Genomic DNA, 21,191 nt, shown 5'->3' on the forward strand with positions numbered 1-21,191 from the left:
GACATACTTCCTGGCTGCAGGCTTCAAGCATCCCAAAGGAGCAGGCACATCACAAGAGAGGACTTACTATGTGAAGGGTGTTAACAATTTTCTACAGAAACAGGTGATATCATGCACCTCTTCACTCTTTAAGAGATTACACTCCAGCTAAAAAAAGGAACCTAGTAAAGTCACAGTATTTGTATACACCATCTTTCCAACAGAGTCCACAATATCCCTCCCAGGAAGAGGTCAAGACCTCCTAAATGTTGCTAGCCATCTTCAGCTGTGATGTGCCCTTCTCACCAGATGTCTACGATGTCAAAGCAGTCATTTTTACTTTTTCATAATGGACAATGTGCCAATGCTATCTCCTTCCTTTGAGTTATGCTTATCCTTTTTTTACTGTGCTTTGGAAAACATCATATCAGACAAGTGGGTACTTAGCACAGTAAAGGAGGGATATGTTATCCAGTTAATTTCTCTTTCTTTTCTCATCTCCCCTTTCCCCTCTCTTTTAACAGACCCCTCTCATGAGAACGTGTAACTTCAAGAACTATGGTCTTTTCTAGAATTATGTAGGAACATTAGAATGGCCTCACTAGGTCAGACCAAAGGTCCATCTATCCCAATATCTTGTCTTTTGACAGTGGCCAATGCCAGGTGCCTCAGAGGGAATAAACAGAATAGGTAATCATCAAGTGATCCATCCCTGTCGCCCATTCCCAGCTTTTGGCAAACAGAGGTTAGGGAAACCATCCCTGTCCATCCTGGATAATAGCCATTGATGGACTTATCCTCCATGAATGTATCTAGTTCTTTTTTCAACTCTGTTATAGTCTTGACCTTCACAACATCCTCTGGCAAGGAGTTCCACAGTTTGACTGTGCATTGTGTGAAAAAATACTTCCTTTTGTTTTTTTTTAAACCTACTGCCTATTAATTTCATTTGATGACCCCTAGTTCTTGTGTTATGAGAAGGTGTAAATAACACTTACTTATTTACTTTCTTTACTTAATTGGGAGTGACAGAGGAAATTCCTTACCAACCGAGAGGAAAAGACTTTTTTTCCTTGCACTTCCTGGTCCCAAAGGAGACTGGGGGCCTCTGTCCCATTGTAGACCTTAGCAAGCTAAACTATGTCATCAGAAAGATCAAGTTTGGGATGGTTAACCTCTCTTCTATTATCCCTTCCCTGGAAATAGGAGATTGGTATGTTTCGCTTGATGTACAAGATGCGTACTTCTATGCAGTGATGCAGGAAGTACCTTTGTTTTGTGGTAGGCACCAACCACTACTAGTACACAGTGCTCCCGTTAAGTTTGTCAACAGCCCTAGGGTCTTCAGTCAATGGTAGCAGCCCACCTCCATGATTTGGGCATTCAACTATTTCCTTACCTGAACAACTGGCTGGAGCAGGCAGCATCAAGTGACCAGATCCAAAACAATGTCCTAGTGATCTCATCTAGGCCTGAAATTAATTTGGAGAAATCTCAGTTATAATGCACTCAATGCATAATTTTTATAGGAGCAAACCTCGATGCCAGAACAACCAGGGCTTATCTCTCAAAGAACAGGTATCTATCTCTGGTCGCCCTTTCCAATGACCTCAGGTCCAGGTCAATGACAACAGTGCATACCTGCCTTCATCTCCTGTGCCACATGGCCTTGTGGATGTATATAACTACATGCCAGACTTCACCTTCACTGTCTGCAAGGCTGGTTTCATTCAGTATTTCTTCCTTCTAGGGGCCATCTGGATGTGCAGATTTGTGTATCTACTTGAGTGCTTCACTCTCCAAGTTGGTGATTGGACCCAAAGAACATATGCATTTTTATATCCAGAAGGTTTTCCCTGCATATAAACATGTTGGAACTTAGAGCTATTCATCTGGCCTGGTAGTATTTATGCCCTCCCTCAGAAAACAGGTGGTGCAAGTTCTCACAAACAACACCACAGGTTTGTTTTACCCGAACATCAAGGCGGTGCAAAATTGTCTCAGCTGTGCTGGGAAACTGTCCTCCTTTGGAGTATGTGTATTCATCACAATGTTTCCCTGAAGGCTTTTCACCTCTCAGGAGTGAGAAACGCAATAACAGATTGCACAAGGGGGTTTTCACAGACCATCTTGAATGGTCAATCAGAAAGACATTCTCCTCCATGTTTTCCATTGCTAGGGTACCCAGTAATAGACTTATTTGTGACCAACCTCAAGAAGTGCATGGGATTTTTCTCCAAGGCTAGCAGCACTGCAGGTTCTATCACAGATGCTATTCTGCTTTCCTGGTCTGGTCACCTCCTGTATGTGTTTGCTCCCGTTCCTCTCATTCCAGTGGAGCTCAAGAAGCTGAAACAGGACTAAACATCACTAAGCATCATTGCACCAGCATAGCCAAGACAGTATTGGTTCATGAATTTACATCAGTTGTCCATCCATTCACTGATAACTCTACAACTTGTTATAGAACTTCTGTCACAGAACCAGGACAGATCTCTGTATCTGAAACTCAAATCTCTCCACCCTACTGTGTGAATGATCTCTGGCTGAGCATTCATGAGAAATTGTGCTCCCAAGGGGTCTAGGCCTTCTTAGTGAGCAATGAAAAAGAATCCACTAGAGCCAGGTATGCATCGAACTGGAAAAGATTTCCTGTTTTGGTACAGTCTCACAGTTTATTGTCCCATCATATTGAGGTTATGCATGTGCTGGACTATCTCTTGCACCTGAAATCATCAGGCCTCAGATAGTTCTGTGAGAGTTCACCTGGCTTTTATTTCAGCACTATGTCCACCGATAGAGAGGTTTTCCATCTTGTTTCTTGATTTTTGAAAGGGCCTAACCAATACTTACCCTCCTGTGTCTGCTCTGGCACCTCTATGGGATTTAAATATAGTTCTCTCGATACTCATAGGTTCCTCTTTTGAGCCTATGGAGACAGCAACTTTATCTTTATCATCTGTGTAATTGGTATTTTTGGTAGCAATTTCTTACGTGAGGAGTGTTTCAGAACTTCAGGCTCTCCTAGCTGACCTTCCTTTTACAGTATTTCATGAGGACAAGGTATCCCTTGGACCACATCCTAAATTTGTGCCTAAGGTGGTATCAGCCTTTTATCTAAACCAAACCGTTAACCTTCCAGTGTTTTTGCTGAAACCCCATTCGCATAAGGAGTAGCAAGCATTCCATCTGTTGGATGTTCATGGAGTACTGGACCTCACTAAATCTTTCAGATCTTCCTCCCCAGACTCTTTGTAGCCTACCTGAAAGAACTAAGAGTCAACCAGAGTCATCTCAGCAAATATCACACTAGATTTCTGAATCTATCAAACTCTGCTACTAGCTCACTGAAGTCTCTCCTTGGTCAAGAATAGCAGTTCGCTACACCAGAGCTCAGTACACTACTTCAGCTTTCTTGGGCAATGTTCCAATAGCTGATATATGCCCTGTGGGAAATGGTCTTCCCTGCATACTTTTTTCTAATCATTCTGCCATCACTCAAGCCTCTCTTGATGATGGCAACTTTGGAATGTTGGTACTATAGTTTCAGTTAAGATTATCCAAAATTCCTCCACCTGTAAAGGAACTGCTGTTGAATCACTTATGGTAGAATGTAAATGTGTGCAATCACTCAAAGGAGAAAAAAAGAGTTACTTACCTTACAACTGTTGTTCTTCAAGATGTGTTGTTTATATATACATTCTATGACTCTCCCACCTTCTGTGCTACTTTGGATCCACTTACAGTGGTGCAAAAGAATGGAGAGGGAAAGGGCACACAGGCCTCTTTTATTGCCCTCAACAGAAAGCATAAGTAGAGCAGGAGTGCATGTGCCTCCTAGTGGTATTATTGGTAAAAGTCTCCAACATGAATGCACTGGACACACACATACCTACAGTGGAATACATATATGTGCAATACATCTTGAAGAACAACAGTTACTCTAAGGTAAGTAACCTTTTTTCTCTTTCCACCTTGCATTGTTGTTTATTACTTGATTGATTTAAAACTCAGAATAAATAACAAAATATCCTTTACATTCAGTTTGGACTTCAAATTACCATGAGATTTAATATGGCTCCTGTATTACAAAGGAAATTTTAAATTACATTAAAAGATATTAATTGAATGCTTTGTTCATTTTTAGGTTGCATCATTGATCTTACTTGAAACAATTAAAGGTTTTAACTATTTCTTTCATCCATAACACTGTCGCATTGTAACATTTTATTTTTCAACCACCTGTATTTCAGCTTTATATTCCTGATTATCCATAATATTAATTAAAAAAAAAACATCCTAATGTAATGTATTCTTTCTTCTGTGGTTTAGATGAGGAGCCTTTCTTAATTCTGGCTGACCATCATGAAATAAGAAAAATTAGCACTGATGGATCCAACTATACTTCATTGAAACAGGTATAATCACAGTAACGGTCTCTATGTTTCATTTTAATACTCTTATTACTATTTAAAGTAAGCAGTTGAGAGAAAGATAATCCTAGAACTCTTATAGTATGTGTTGCAGAATAATGCAGTAACCTAATGTATATAGTGATTTTTACAGTTTCTTAAAATTACTATTCTGATTGAGTTTTTGATTTATATTAATATCCAGGCAGTTGTTTGTTGAGTCACTCTGAAATCCAAATATTTGTGTTCTTTCAACTTTCCAAAGAGATGATTACTTCTTCTAGTGTTTGCATATGTTGATTATACTGCAGGTGTGTGCTGGAGAGTTTTCCATAGCAATACCCAGAGGCAGCCACACTTGCACCTTGGCTTCCCTCATGTGCCAAGCCAAGGGTATGCAGGAAGAAGCCACCCCCATCCTTCATTCCTTCTTACTGTTGATGATTGAAGCGATGATGTGCTTTTCATCTCTGGTTTATCTGTGAACTACATTTGTATCTAGTTAGCTAGTTCTTAGTTAGTGGTATTTGTTTGGTACTTTGTACCCTTATTTATTGATTTTTTAAAAATGTATTTAATTATTGTTGAATACGCGGGTGTCTTCAGGCTTCACCAAGTACCAGGGTAATCATCTGCCAAGGTCCCCTGGCTTTAATCCCTGTTCCAAGTGTCATAAAGTGTTGCTCATTATTGGTCCTCACTCTCTCTGTTTCAAGTCCTGAGTGGTGTTTGAGTTGACATGGCTTCAAAACTGCAGTGAAGAAGAAGAAGAGAGAAGATACATCCTCATGGAAACTGATTTTTTCCCTGAGCACCATGAGCACCCTCAGCCTTCAGAACCAAAAAAGAGGATGTATTTGACTTCTTTAAAATCCTCTGCCACAGAGATAAGCCATTCCAATACCAAAGGTAGACCATGCCCAATGGCTCACCGCTCCCTGGTACTGCCTCAGAGTGGGTCTCAGAAGACTGACACATTGATTCTGGTACCCATTCCAGGACTGACAAGATCACAAACTTCATTGGTGGCAACAGTGGATCCATCACCTTTGCTTATTGCAGGGCAGAGGGCTCCACTGCTATGGACAACAACAGAGACCTACACAGCTATGAATGGCCTGCTAGTACCTTTGCCATTCATTCAGAGAGAGGGCTGTTTACTGGTGCTATCACACATGGTGCAGGCTTCAGCATCGACACTGGTGTCTTTCATGGTGCCCAGGAGCCCAGGTCTGGTATCATTTTCCTCAGTTTCTTCATAAACGGCACCTAGACCACTGGTACTCACTCCACCTCAGTACATGGTACTGGTAACTAGGAAGCCTCCTATGCTGCTCTGTTACTGCAGTCTGATGTAAGTCCCAGTCCCAATCTATGATGTCTCCTCCCAGTATTGCATTGCCACTCTTACTCCTCATCAGACTCCGAAGTGGTTCCTGTGTTTCCCATTTCAGGGAATCCAGGGCATCCTCCAGAACTCATTCTCACTCTCACTGAAAATGTTCTGATAAGAGAAGGAAGTTGAGAGATTGGAGTAGCTGCTCTAGACACAGCTGGCCTCTGGTATTGGTAGGAGGAGGTTACTTCCAGTTCACCACACTAATCTTTGATGTTTTATTCATGCCAAGATTGTTCACCAAGTGCGTGATGCCGGTATCAGCCAGGTTCTGCCATTGGGACAAGCATGTATATATGAATGAATAGTTGGAATGAGGCTACTCTTGTCAGAAGGTGGAGAGCAGTTTCCATTGGATTCTCTATCTGTTCATCCACGTAGGCCTGAAAATATATAAACAGAGAAAAATCAATTCTGTCATCAATACAAAGAATAGGATTCATTGGGGTGATCTTGGACTTGACATCAGCCACAGCCCAGGTTTCCTGTTATAATAACACCCGGGTTTGTTGTTCAAAGATCAGCCATGAACCACAATGCAGAACTGCCTTAGGCTCCTGGGAAACATAACTGCATGTACATGTATGATCCCTTATGCCAGACTGCATCTTGGTGGTATGCAGTAATGTCTTAAGTCAGTCTACCATCTTCAGCTACACCACTTAGACAAAGATAGTATGGATAGTCATCTCTAAATTGGTGGATGAACCAAGACAAAATGGAAGTGTGAAAAGGGAAGAATTAGGTTTTCCAACTGGATAAGTGTTAATAGAATAACTCCTTTTTCTTGAGTCCAGGGAATGTTAGCTTACTAGTTTTAATGCAAGCTTCTTTTCAGGTCAACTTTTAATTTGAACAGTATTTTTCAGATAAGGACATTTGTTTATTCTTAACCAACTAACAATTTATTAATCCACTCAGAACAATGAACAGCTCATCACTTACATGCAAACACAACCAATGTTCTAGGTATGTACTACATACACATTACTCTCTTGCATTCTATAATCACAGACTAAAGCTGAGGCTCAGCAGTTATATCAAAGAACAATGCAGATTACCAAGATTTCTTATTACATTTACTTACGATGATAAATTCTCAATTCCTAATGCATTTATCACAATTCCAAGGATGTGCTGGTCTTTAAGGCCCCTTTAAGTGTGTGGTTACTACTCTTTGACTGAATTAGGCCAAAAGACACAAGTTTAGAATATTAAAAACAATTGTGCAAAGTTGTCATTTTCAGTCTCTCCTAGGTCAGTTTGAATGGACTTATAAAGGAGTTAAATCTAAAATATGGTTATCTGAGGTATCTCTAGAGAGTGTAGACTCATAAAGATAACCTTCAGTTTTTTATGATAAAGAATAAATGGGGAATAAAATCATTGAAATGAAATCTCAACATTTCTTATCCTGTTAACTCTGGGATGGTAGACTGGCCTTTCCACACAGCTGGTCCAGGCATTGGTTGCACTTAAGATGCTGCAGCTTCTTTTGGACCCAGTCAACTCTCTTGAGCACCTGGAGACCTCAGTTTTATATAACTGAGTTCCAGGCTCATTAGAGGGGTTCATCATCTGATTCCTATTGGACATTTGTCAGGTGGGTCATTAGATTTCATTTCTCTTATTTTCACTGCTGCTTCCATTGGTATCCAGTAGATGGCTTTTTGGTGTATAACAAATTTATTTAATTGTTATTGGAGGCTTTTTAAGTTTAATTCATTTCAAGGATTTTATTTCATTATTAGCCTCGATTTTAATTGGGATTCACCACTTTTAAGCAAATTCTTTTAATATTTCAAAGTTATACCTTAGCTGATATCTTTTAACATACCTTCTTCCTTCTGCCTGAAAATTCCTATTATATCTAAAGTGCAATAATTAGTTACAATGCAAACCAACAAAATCCTTATAATCTTGTAAATTGGGAGGACATACTCCATACATTTTTGATTGTACATAAACATTTCACATTATTTAGGACTTAAATAGAACAAGACATTATTCACATATGGAATGATGTAGTGCTAACTCACAAGGCAAGCAAATGTGCAGCTTCTAATCTGGGGTGAGACAGATTATCCATGGATTTATTTTCTATGCAAGGAAAGCAATGTGCAGTTTATGCACTGGGGTGAAACGTGGCTTGGATTTCTTGGGGTAACAGATAGTTTGCCCAGTTTTATGTTCAATCTTGCAACCACATTTCTAGTTTGCTTAACTTAAAGTTTTCCCACCCATCTATTTATTCACTCACTCGCAATGTGCTAGTTTGCTCAGGAAAGCAGAGTGTCACCCTTCTTGGTAAATTGAAGTTCTTTTTAGCTAGATTGAGAGAGAAAGAAGTTGCAAAGTAAGAGAGATTGATGCCTACATAATTAACAATACTCTGATTTAACCATGTTAGTTTCTCTTCTTGGGGAGAGGAATTTCTGACCTAGGCTAAATATGGGTATTCAGACAAAGTGTCTTGAATGATGTCAACACTTTCCTTCATTATAATTATTTCCTAGGCAGATCTTATTCTGGGATAAACAGAGGTGGATAGCTTTATTAATTTTCATTAGGACTAGAAGGAATCTGTAGTTGTTAATCATTTAAGACATATCTGTTCTGTATATCCCTTGCACACATGTGCAGGGAAGTCCCGTTCTCACTGGTTCTCCCCTGTATTACCTTGGTAATGGACACTTCCACTATGGGGTGGAGACGGCATATGGACAACCTGCAGACTCATGGCTTTAGGTTCACTCGCAAGGCCTAATTAAACCTAAATTTCCTTGAGTTTGCTTACAATATTCATGGAGTGTCAGCAGTTCCTGCCATACATTCAGAGGAGGACTATCCAGTTGCTCACCGACAACAGCACAGCAGAGTTTTATGTGAACAAACGGAAGAGTGCCAGGAGGCAGTGAGATTGTTAAGTTCTGTATGCAGAACATAATTCGTTAACTCTCATGGAGTTCAGAATGTCCTAGCAGACCACCTGAGTAGGTTGTTCAGCCTGGATCACAAATGGTCTCTCAACACAACCATTCAAAGATCAGTGTTTCAAGTAGGGGGAGTTCCTACAGTGGATTTGTTCACAACTCACCAGAACTGGAAATGTCCTCAATTCTGTTCAAGAATGGGTAACAGTCTCAGGTACATCTCAGGTACATCCTTGGGACATAGGTAACATATATCCAGCTGTTTCTTAGAAAGAAGGAGGCACACATGGGACGTGAATCTCTGAAGTGAGGGGCACATCAAAAAAAAATTGTAAACCTGTGCTTTAGTAAATGGAAATATTTCTCCATCTGGGATGCTAGCCACAGTACATATCCTACGCCATCTACAATTCAAAAGATTTTGAACTCTCTTTTTTACATCTTAAAGAGTCAGGTCTGGCAGTCAGCTCCATTAAGATGCATCTGGCTCCAATTTTAGCATTTCACCCTCATATTACTGGAAGGACTGTTTTTTCTAATACTATGACAGCCAGTTTCCTAGACAATCTAGCCAGGCTGTTTCCTACCTATCAGAGATCAAACTTCACCTTGGGACTTAAATTTAGTGCTATCAGCTCTTATTTGACCTCCATTTGAGTACTTAGCATCCTTTTTATTGGTATGCTTCTCAGTGAAGGTAGCTTTCTTAGTAGCCATCACCTCTGTGAGGAGAATGGTGGAGTTACATGCCTTGGTAAGAGATCCTCCGTAAACCATTTTCTACAAGGACAAGGTGCAGGTCAGGCCACACCCTAAGTTTCTTCCCAAAGTAGTGCCTCAGATTTTCACCTCAGTCAGTCGATATACTTACTAACCCTTTTCCCCCCAAAACCACATGTTCACAAAGATGAACAAAAACTCCATACATCAAATGTACTTTCAACTTCCATACTTTCAGGCTTCTTCCCAGTTTTTTCTATTCTATACAGAATGAATGAGAAGTCATCTTGTCACAACACAACAATTCTCCAAATGGATTACCAGCTGCATTGTTCTGTTATCTTCCGTAAGAAGCTTTCAACACTTTCAATTAGGGCACAATCGGCCTCCATTGGGGAAACACTCCTGTTGTGAACATCTGTAGAGCATTGGTATGGTCCCTTGTTCACACATTGCTAGACACTGTGCAATTACTTCTGCATCAAGGGAAGATGGGGAAAGAAGTCCTACAGTCCTAGCTCCACTTCCATCCAAAAAACACTTGGGAGTCACCTTCAATGTAATGGATATATGCAATCACTAGAAGAAGAAAACACAGTTACTTTTCTTTTTTAACTGTTGTTCTTCAAGATGTGTAGCATATGTTAATTATATGGCCCAACCTCCTTCCCCAAAACATCAGAATCACTCATCTAGAGTCTAGTTCAAAGGAACTGAAGGATGTTACAGGGCAGCTCCACCCATTATATCCTCATCCTGGACCATGCAAAAAAGTCAAAGTGCATGTCTGTCTGCCCCTGTGGGTACTGCTAGGGAAATCTCTCCAGTACTGGTGCATCTGATGATTACCCACACCATTACACTGAACAACCATTGTTCTTCAAGAAGGCAAGTAACCATTTTCTCTCTCTGTATTATTTGGACTAATTACTATCCATCTTATTATTCACACAATTTATGACAAGATCCAAAATTTACAGTACTGTAAATGATGCAAACGTACACACCTAAAAGTATCCATAATTAGTCTAAATTATTGTAAATATACTAGAAGTCAAAATATTTTATTCTTAGTCTTTCTTTGAGCAAAACTTCATAAATAAAAACACAGACACCTGCTAAGGACAGAGGTATTTTTTCAGCATTTTTGTATCATTGCAGCTATTTGTCATCTATCTGTCGTTAATTGCCATAGATTTTATTCTGAAAATCATTTTTAATAAATGCTGTATTTGTTTCAGAACTAATCAGATAATTAAAAAATACTACAAAACCTGGTCTCAATAGAAATTAACAGTAGCAGTAAAGAGAGCCATGTTTTTTCCTGACTTGTATATGTCACACGGATGGTGTTCAATTTCACACAGGAGTATGTACCAAATTAATCAACTTGAATTAAATATTTGACTGTACATGAGTTGTGTTAGAGAGCATAGCAAACAACATGATGTGAAGTGTCTCTCTTCTTCTGAAAAACCTTCACATTACTTTTGGGTAAGGCGTCACTGCTTCTCTCTTTCCTTCCTATACCAATATTACAGTCAGGAGCAAAAATACAAGTTTTCTGTATAAGCGGTGTTGTCAGTTGTCCTCAGGGCTCCACCAATCTGGAGTTAACAGTCCCCCCTCACTATTATACTAGAGCCCAGATAGCTCCAACAAAAGAGGACATCTGAATTTTGGCTCCTACATCTTAGCATAAGAAAATAAGAACGGCCATACCGGGTCAGACCAAAGGTCCATCTAGCCCAGTATCTGTCTACCGACAGTGGCCAATGCCAGGTGCCCCAGAGGGAGTGAAGCTAACAGGCAATGATCAAGTGATCTCTCTCCTGCCATCCATCTCCATCCTCTGATGACAGAGGCTAGGGACACCATTCTTTACCCTTCCTGGCTAATAGGCATTTGTGGACTAGCACCATGAATTTATCCCAGTTCCCTTTTAAACATTGTTATAGTCCCAGCCTCACAACCTCCTCAGGTAAGTTCACACAAGTTGACTGTGCCGCTTGTGAAGAAGAACTTCCTTTTATTTGTTTTAAACCTGCTACTCTCTTATTTCATTGGTGCCCTAGTTCTTGTATTATGGGAATAAGTAAATAACTTTTCCTTATCCACTTTCTCTTTCCATCAGCCTCTGGCCTACAGCTAGTCTGAGCTCTTACTTCTGCTGTTCTGAGAAGTTACTGTCCTTTGTTCTCAGGAATGATGGTGCCTTTAAAGTAATCTGAATTTGAAAAAGAGGAAAGGGGGGGCTGAACCAGCAAACACGTGAACAAGTGAAATATCTTCCTCTTCGAGGCTCCTTTTTTGTCCCTCCTGCCTAGATAGCTCTCTTTGGCTGGTCTACACTGTGGGGATGGTGTTGATTAAAAATATGCAACTTCAGCTACAGGAATATTGTAGCTGAAGTTGACTTATCTTATTCTGACTTACCTCCCGTCCTCACAGTGCAGGATTGATGGCCATGGCTCCCCTGTCGACTCTGCTACTGCCGCTCGCTCTGGTGGAGTTCCGGAGTCGACGAGGAATCAATCACTAGCCACCGATACGGTGGGTAGTCTGGACGTACCCTTTCTCTCTTGGGCAATGTGTCTCTTAGACATTGAAGGGGACACCTAGGAGACAGTGAGGTTACAGCTCTGACTAAAGGAATGTGCAGGACTCTGACAAAGATGGGCAACTACTCCCCTCTACCTGTAAGATCTGTGTTTCCCTAGCTTAATAGCTGTTCAGTAAATGCTCACAAGAAACTAGGAGTTTGGATTTCATTCAATGCCCACTAAATTGCTATGCAGCTCTTTCCATTTCAGCATCAGCTCTTCTCTCTCTCTGTCTCCTTCTCCCATACATACAACCAATGCAACTTTGTCCTCTCTTCCTATGTTCTTTTACCCTCCTATTCCTGCACCCTCCATCATCAAACCTCCAGGATTTCCCTAGATTGAGGGAAGGTCAATGGGCAGGGAGGATCATGGATACCATCACATAGCTAATACCACTTTAAAATCTCTCCTATCCTTTACCAGAAACAGCGACAACTAATTACACTAAGAGGAAATAAGGGTGCTGAACCATGCTTCAGAGCAGGAAGGAGAGATGTTTTATGGGCAGAGAAGTACACTTCCTGTCTCCCCCCCAAATGAAACTGGGCCACTTTTTCTTGAAGATGTTGAAGCTCTGATATTCCTGGTATCCTTTTCCATGTTACTTGATCCAAAGAAAAAAATAAACAGAGATGAGCAGAAGGCAGTTGCCTAACAATCTGGACACTGAGGAAATTTTATGGGAACTTGGAACATCCAGATGCAAAGCCTATTTTTCACACATTCTTAGATCAACTAGACCCATTACCAAAATGTGAGGGGTTTAGGCTTGTATTCATACAGCCTCAGTCACCTTTCTTAAGAAGTCTTCTTTATCTGCAGACTGTTCTGTGCCCCATAAGGATGCCTGTAGCAGAAATCTTTAAAACTTTAAAAAAATATTTGGTAACTGAGGATAATGTGGCTTTTACTTCAGTAATCTATTGTGCCAAAGCTCTGGTTGTATCACTGTGGTGTTTTTTTTGGGGGGGGCTAATACTATACAATCCAACAGCTCTGAATTCTTTTAATATTGTTCTCTTTGATTCAGTCACATTTTCTCCCTACATTTTGACTGACAGTCACATAGGTTGGACTCTGAAATAATGCATTGCAGTAAAACTTGCAGATCAAGCAACCACTCACTACCACTTCATTAAAAGACTAGATTTTTTTTCTGATTCCATGGAACCACCTTAATGCATCAAGAATCAAAAGAATTCCTTTACATTGTATGTAAGCCTTGTATATCCTATTTTTCCTCTTTTTACAAGGATCTTCAGAAATACTCCAGACAGAACCTTCTTCTGACCAAAGATACAAATGACATACATCTCCAAATAATCCAAGTTTAGGTTGAAGCTGGCTGATCACACTAAGATGGCAATGGGAAGTTTGTGATCCCAGAGGTTATACTCCATCCCATTCCCCATGCATTATTAGTGGAGCATTATTACCAATGAACAGCAGTTGATCTCATTTTCTTCAGGGTCTTGTGTTCAGCTCTCTCACACAAAAAGCTTGGTTAATTCACTTTCCCATCCCTCCCCTTATTAAGTGGGAGAGACTTATTTTTTCAGCATTTCAGAGAAAATTTCAGAGCAGCTTTCACATTCTCCAACCCATTAGTTTGGATGTTTAGTTTAAGATTGCTGAGGTCTTATTCAGTCATACAGTGGTCACCATTAAGAGACAACTTTTACCCATGGTTAGAGCAGGTAAGCAGCTGTGTGTAAAATGACCATTAAAAATATCTGTCCTTTATTCATGCTTAGGAGCATTTCCAATGTGCCACTTTATACTTCAAACTCATCTCAGTTCCTAACTGTGGTAGTTGCAGCTGTTCATAGTCAGATTTCTGACCTGCAACGCATGGACAATTGACTAGTTCTTGCATGACCTTTACAAGAAGCAATAGTTATAGTTTGGGACATGGTTTAGCTGGTAGCCCATCTGAATTTCTGGTGAACTTTGAGAAAAATGAATTTCTCAGCTGTTAGTCCATCCCAGAAGTGATCACAATACCGGCAGAGGTATTTCCTCTGCAGATATGAATCTCATCAACAAGAGAGAAACAAGCCTTTCAGATGTTGAAGTCATGATATATTTCACAGTCTCTGCACAGGCTGCCCTTGATGATACCCGTTTTCTAGCCTTCTGAGAGCACCTCTTTCAAATGGCAGGACCATGCTTCCACTTTTCTTTGGGATGGGGCCCCACACCGCAACCACTCCCTGACTGTTTTCCCCAGATTGCACCCAACCATGATTCCTAGCAGCCCCAAGGGGTTAGCATCTGCAAGTTTTCTTTAAGGAGACTGAGAACAGTGATATTATACAGTAACAGAGACATGTTCTCTGAAACAAAATATGATTTATTTTGGCCAAAGGGCACATGTTTTTGGAGAAGTGTATTTAAAATAACGTAGTTCTATATGCATATTGCCTTACCCATGACTGGCATTCCCTTCAGATCCATCGGTGGACCAGCCTTAGCCTTAGGTTCCCTCATTGTCTTGTTGTAACCTGCTTGATGCAGACCCTGGCTCTTAATCAGTATCTCTCTGGGTCAACCTAAAGCATACTCTTTCTGTTTCTCCTTGTGACATCTACAAGTTGAAGTGACCACTTCTTCCCTCCCTTTCTGCCAGGGTCATCTTTTTGATCTCTCTCTTAGCCCAACAGCCCTTCCTCATGGTTGTGACTGAGAAGTCCCTCTGCCCAGCTATGAATCTGACTATTGTTTAAAAGAATGCTCCTTATCTAAGCTATTGTTTCAGCTGTCCTGTGTGGTTTCTTTAACAACCAACCTCTTTTTGATCTAACTGTGCACTCAGGCATGGTAATATCACACAGCAACATGTGATGCTTTGTAAAAATAATACAAATATTTCCCAATTTTCACAATGCAGGCACAGTGGCTATGATTCAGGATTCCAATCCACATCTACACTCCCTCCATCACTAGTGGAATTCCAAGATGGAGGGAGGACCTTGGGACATCATTTTCTTTGTCAGCTACTGGGAGGAATTGCCCACAAAATGAAAAACAAAACATTTTTTAAAGGAAATGACTTGTTGGGATCCTCACAAGAGGATCCTCATATTGGACATATGGGTGTAACTTTTTTTCATCGAGTGATTGCTCAGGGTGTATGGTTCAGTTAATGGACAGCTTTTTGGAATAACTACCTCTCTTCCACTCCTACACTTCTTCAGTTCATGCCCAGTGGACTGTTAAGTGCCCAACACTACAGATAGCATCTTTGAGAAAAGTTAATTCATTTGTCCCACCACCCTCCACAGCACTAGTGCTCTGCCTCCTCTGACCCAGAACAATATGGATACATCCTTCTACCATCTGAAGATAATTGTGGTCCCATCATTGTGACATGTCAGAATGTTAGGAGGTTATGCTTTGATTATAAGGCAAGGCTTTCCCTGTCTCAAACAACAGGAAGGCTTTGCCCTTTCTACTTCTTGGTTGCTTCCTTACACATTGCTTCTAGAGCTCAGTTAAGACCTCTCCTATCTAGAAAGGCAGGAACCTTGGTTAATTAGGAGATTATTGGCATGAAAAGTCTCTCCTTCATCTGCCACCCAGGACAAATCAAACAAGCTCTGATAGTTGTTCTCTTTCAAAGACTGAAGTAGGTCTTAAATAAAGCTTAGAAAGAGAGGAGGGATAGATTAGTGGTTTGTGCATTGGCCTGCTAAATCCAGGGTTGTGAGCTCAATCCTTGAGGGGGCCACCTGAGGGATCTGGGGCAAAATCAGTACTTGGTCCTGCTAGTGAAAGCAGGGGGGTGGACTCAAGGACCTTTCAGGGTCCCTTCCAGCTCTATGAGATAGGCAAATCTCTGCATATTTAAAGACTAAGCAGAAGATAAAAGAAACAAAATCCCTTTATTTTGACACTAAGTGGGGTCAGACTTCTGCTAGTCCTTCTCAAGGCTGTTCAGAACCAAACCAAACCAGGCAATGAAGGCTGCAAAAAAAAATCATACATTTCCACTCTCCAAGATAGCAAAATTCACCATTTTGCAAGAAAATTCCAAATGGCCAGGGAGTGCTATTTGTGATCTTGTATATATACTGGAGAGAACTCTGTCAGCTTCATCTATCATACCACTTCTCTCCTTTTCCCATCTCATCAAATTCAAGATAACATCAAGTTATTGGCAGGTGTAAAACACCTGGCAGACATTCAAGCAATAAAGCCTGTCTCAGCTGGAGACTTCTTGCTCTTTGTACCACAGTTTGCTATTGTTCCCAGTTTTGTTTACTATTATGATTATGTTTACAAATAAAATATGGAAACATAAAAAGCATAAGTACTACATAAATATAGAGTAAGTATAATACATCTTTTGATTTCAATAATAATAAATATAGTGATTACTTTGTATTTTGAATACCATGAAATATTTTGTATTCAAAAATATGAGAAAAAATGGACCTGATTCTTTTCCTTTTTAGGGGCTAAACAATGTGATTGCAATAGACTTTGATTATAGAGAAGAGTTCATCTATTGGATTGATTCCAGCAGACCAAATGGCAGCAGAATAAACAGAATGTCTTTGAATGGAAGTGACATAAAGGTAATTGGGAACTAATAACAATGTAATTACTAGAATTAGGGAAGTATTACTATAAATAGAGTAAGATCAGATAGAAAAAAATACCGTGTCTGGTCTTTATTAAATCCCTAAAATGTGGTTAATGTTTATTTTTCATAATAGAAGTCCAAAATCCATTTCTGTTTCTCGGCTAATGTGGACCTGATTAAATCTGAGAACTGAGACCTCTGCAACGTAATAAAAATTTCTAGACTTATTAGTTTTGGATGAATTATTGGAAATGCAATCAAAATAATTGTGTCCCAGAGCCAAATTCTGTGACTTAAATGGTGGTTCAGTGTAAGATTTATACTGGATGTAACTTTATACTGAGGGAGGGATAGCTCAGTGGTTTGAGCATTGGCCTGCTTAAACCCAGGGTTGTGAGTTTAATCCTTGACAGGGCCATTTAGGGATCTGGGGCAAAAATCTGTCTGGGAATTGGTCCTGCTTTGAGTAGTGGGTTGGACTAGATGATCTCCTGGAGTCCCTTCTATCCCTGAGATTCTATGATAAATTGATCAATAAACAGATGTAAGTCAAGAAACTATGTACACTGATCTAGCTTTCTGGAGCATAACTTCTTCCATATTTTGTGATTTATGGGCTGTGCCTAGTCTGCATAGATGCTGGTGTTAATTTAATGTAATTGCTATAGAAAATCCAGAGCAAGACCATGTCTTCGCTTCTGCAGAGCAAAAGTTCTGCCTCTGGCAGTAGAGCAAGTTCAGTGATTCAGTTATTACTCACCTTTGTTCATTTAAACCATCTATTTTTCTTAATTTGGGGGCAGTAGTGAATAGTTCTTTTATACTCACAGTCTCTCTGAGTCTGACATGTCCTGGGAAACAATGAAGCTGTGACAGGGTTCAAGTTACCACTGTGGCATCTCCTGCTGGCTGTCCTGGGAATTAGCTTAATTCACCAGTGCGCAGTCATCTGGTGACATCTGACCACCATCAAATCTGTTCCAGGAAGCATGTTGTCCCAAATAACACAGTGTCCTCTACAGGACACAGCCCTCCAGTTGTGTCACACTCAGTTCTCCCCCATTCTGGGTTAACCATAGTCCCCTATCTAGCCACTTCCTCCGTGATGATGGAGGGAAAGAAGGGGACCCAGACCCACCCACTACTGTGGGTCCCGGCCCATGGACCCTGTAGATAGCAGCCACGTGCTTTGACCCCTCTAACCCCGCAGTCTACTTCCCTAGGTCACTTCCCTGCAGCCCCAGCACCTTCTCTGCCCTTGTCTCAAGGCCTCAGCTTGCCAGCAAGCAGCTGGGAGTTTGCTCTCACTCCCCTGATCCTGCCTAGGACTGCTCTGTCCAAGGTGCTAACTGCCTTCCACCTGCAAGGCAGCCAGTTCTCCCTTTGCAGCCCTCCTGATTGGCTGCTCCTTGTAGCCCTCTCCAATTGGCTGTCTCCTGCACATCCTCTCTAGGGTCCTCTCCAATTGGCTTCTTGTTTCACAGTCTCCCTAGGGTTCTATTAACCCTTTATGGGCTCGTGTGGGGCATATGCCCCATCACAAAATCATTGAGGCATTTGGATTCTCAGGTTTCTCTGCTGCAGTGATCCCTTCCAGTCTCATCACCTTTGGCTGCAGAACAGAGCTACCTAGTGTCCATGTCTTTTTTCACTTACTTTACCTAACTTTCTTTGCTTCTTGTATATATTAGTTGTTTTTAAATCTACAGTTAGTTAGTTAGCTGTAGGATTAGTTGCCTGTTGGCATACCTTTGGAAAATTTAAGTTTTTTACTCTAATAGATGGTTTTTTCCACGTACCAGAACTTTAGAGTGTTACCCCAATTCTCTGGGATTTAAGCATTGCCCCTTCTCCCTTTTCTGTTTGGGGCAGTCTCATGTTCCCAGCAAAAAAGAAACAAACAAACAAAAACCCTACCAGAACAAGACACTCCTCTGCAAGTGCTTTTCTTCCAAGGTGAGGAATAAAAGTGTAGACATAGCCTGAATCACAGAGAAGCAGATAAGGGTCTCCAATATATTCCCCTATGACACCTTCATGTGATCTTTGTTGATGAGTAAAAGAGTCTAGGGATTCTTCCTAGTCCAGCTATTACAGATCCCTCATATTCCTTGGTACCTACCCATGGCCTTTGGGCTGTTACCTTGTAATATCCAAGCATGTCCCTTTTGGAACATAGGCAGTACATACAAACCAGAAAGTCAACCTCTGTACCAACCTTGGGGGAAAATCTTCAGCTACAACCTCTCAAGCTGCATCTCTGTTGTTGACTCCGTAAAAGGCTATCCATTCTGGGGAAGCTTCTGGAGAGGGTCCACCATGTCTGCAGTTTGAGGAACATCAACAGCTGTTTCATTCTCATGCCCAAATGTGGCAGTGGTTTCCTCGACCCCATCTCATGTGGGCTAAATTAAATATTTTCAAGATTTGATCAAGAAATGTGGAGAAGTCTTTAGATATTCTCCTTGAAGAGGTTCAAAAATCCTCACATAAACTTATCAATGTTTCATTCAACTATGCAAGGAACAGTAACTTTCCCGATTCTCATGGACCTGCCAGGAATGGAACTGCCTTGAACCTGCCAGGAATTTATGGAAGGCACAAACTGCTCCAGTCCCCACATCAAAGACATTGAACAAGAAATATCATGTCCCATCGGCAGGAGCCAAATTTATCTATACACACCTGATGCTGGGCTGCTTAGTAGTTGTTGCAGCTATTGAGAAATTAAAAGAGCAACACAAAATAACTTCAAAAGAATACAAAAAAGTGTCTACATTTATCTGACTGCAAAACTTATTCTTCAATGAGTCTCCATTTTAGGATTTCAAACTATTGGACCCTACTAGCCAGTTATGAGTTTATGAACTATGACAAGTTTCCTTTTTTTTGTGGACAAACTACCTCCAAAGAAGAGAGAGGATTTGTCAACTTTAATTTCAAAGAGAGGGCTAATCATGAGAACATTTAGCCAAGAGTCTCTTGAAGTGATTGACTCCACTTTTAGATTTATGGCCACATTGGTAGTCATGCGAAGGACATTCTGGCTTTAAACATCTGGGTTTCCGCATGAAGTTCAGTCAATGGCTGATGAACTAGCTTTTTGAGAGCCTGGACCTTTTTAGCTTGAAAATTGATGATGTCTTTCACATCTGAAGGAATCGTAGGCTACATTGTGATCTCTTAAAGTATTCATATCGGGCCCTAAAGAAAACAGAGTAGGCTGCATACTTGTTCAAGACAGAGATATATGCTGGGTTCAAAGAGTTGCAGAGCCTCCAAGAAAGAGGCACCATTTTTAAAAGAAGAGACTTCTGCCTCAGCATCCTTTACACAGCAGACTACATTGGCTTTGAAACAACCATATTGGTGGGTAGGTCAAAAGTAGCAATACCATTTTTCAGGATCGACACTCTGGCATCTGTTACTTCAGAAATTAAGTATGGGCTTCAATTACATCAGACTTCTAGTTATTAGAAATAGAATCAGTCATGTTCACAGAGCCTGTGTTGCAGTCCTTCCTTATATGCAGAGTCAGTCAGTTAAAATCATGACAGACAACACAGCTGTCATGTTCTATATAAATAGACAGTGAAGGGCAATATCATTCCTGTTGTGTCAGGCGGTAATTCAAATATGGAATTGGTGTATCCATCATCAGCTATCCCTCACTATGATTCACTAAGAAAACATCTTAGCTGAAAAGATAAACTTCTTTTGTCTACTATGAATGGGAAGTAAAGGACTCTGTCATACAGAATATCTTTAAGGAATTGGGTTACTCATCAATAGACCTCTTTGTAACAGACAAAATCAGCATGTCGAAACTTCTACTCGGGGAGATCTAGGATCTCTTTCAGATGCATTTACATGGTCAATAAGTTTCCTCTATATGTACCCTCTAATTCCCTTAATCTCCATAGTGCTAAGAAAGATCAGGCAGGATGTGTCCTCGGTCATCTTAATTGCTCATACCCACCAAAGACATTTCTGGTACCTGGAATTGATTCTGCTGTCACTTCATCCCTCAAGAGCCTTAATTCTTCTATCAGCCTTATTAATGCGAGACAAGGGCAGAATACTTCAATCTGTCAACCTCATCCATCTACTGGATAGATGTTATTCCTAGAGCCATTGTGTTCCACAAATGTTCAAAATGTATTCATTAGTGGCATCTTTTCTACTGTCAGACAAACTTATGCAACGCAATGGAAAAAGTGTATATGTTGACATGAACGAAGTCATTTCAATTCCTCTGATACCCAAATCCCTATTATTTTAGATTATTTATTTTTCTCTGAAAAATGCAGGGTTGCCCATTCATTCTGTTAGGGTTCAATTAGCTGCTAACTGTGCACATCATACATCATCTAGTCATCAGAAGATGTTCTATTTTTTAACATCCTCATGTAACTGATTTTTCGAGGGGACTTACTAGTGTCTGTCCACATTAAGGAGCCACCTACCCAATGGGATCTCATTGTTCTTCTGTCTGTTCTTCTTTTGAACCTATAGCAACCTGTTCTTCTTCGAGTGTTTGCTCATATCCATTCCAGT

General features: G+C 40.5%; 1 protein-coding gene across 1 annotated transcript in view; it reads left to right on the forward strand.

Moving 5' to 3' along the window:
- LRP1B (LDL receptor related protein 1B) overlaps positions 1-21,191 on the forward strand; it is a 1,355,016-nt gene that overhangs the window by 1,110,751 nt on the left and 223,074 nt on the right. The window contains 2 exon segments of the mRNA XM_075069829.1: positions 4,312-4,397; positions 16,504-16,626. Coding sequence (XP_074925930.1) covers positions 4,312-4,397; positions 16,504-16,626 — 209 coding nt within the window.

The sequence above is a fragment of the Chelonoidis abingdonii genome, chromosome 10 (genome assembly GCF_003597395.2).
Source record: "Chelonoidis abingdonii isolate Lonesome George chromosome 10, CheloAbing_2.0, whole genome shotgun sequence".
In the NCBI taxonomy this organism is placed as follows: domain Eukaryota; kingdom Metazoa; phylum Chordata; order Testudines; family Testudinidae; genus Chelonoidis; species Chelonoidis abingdonii.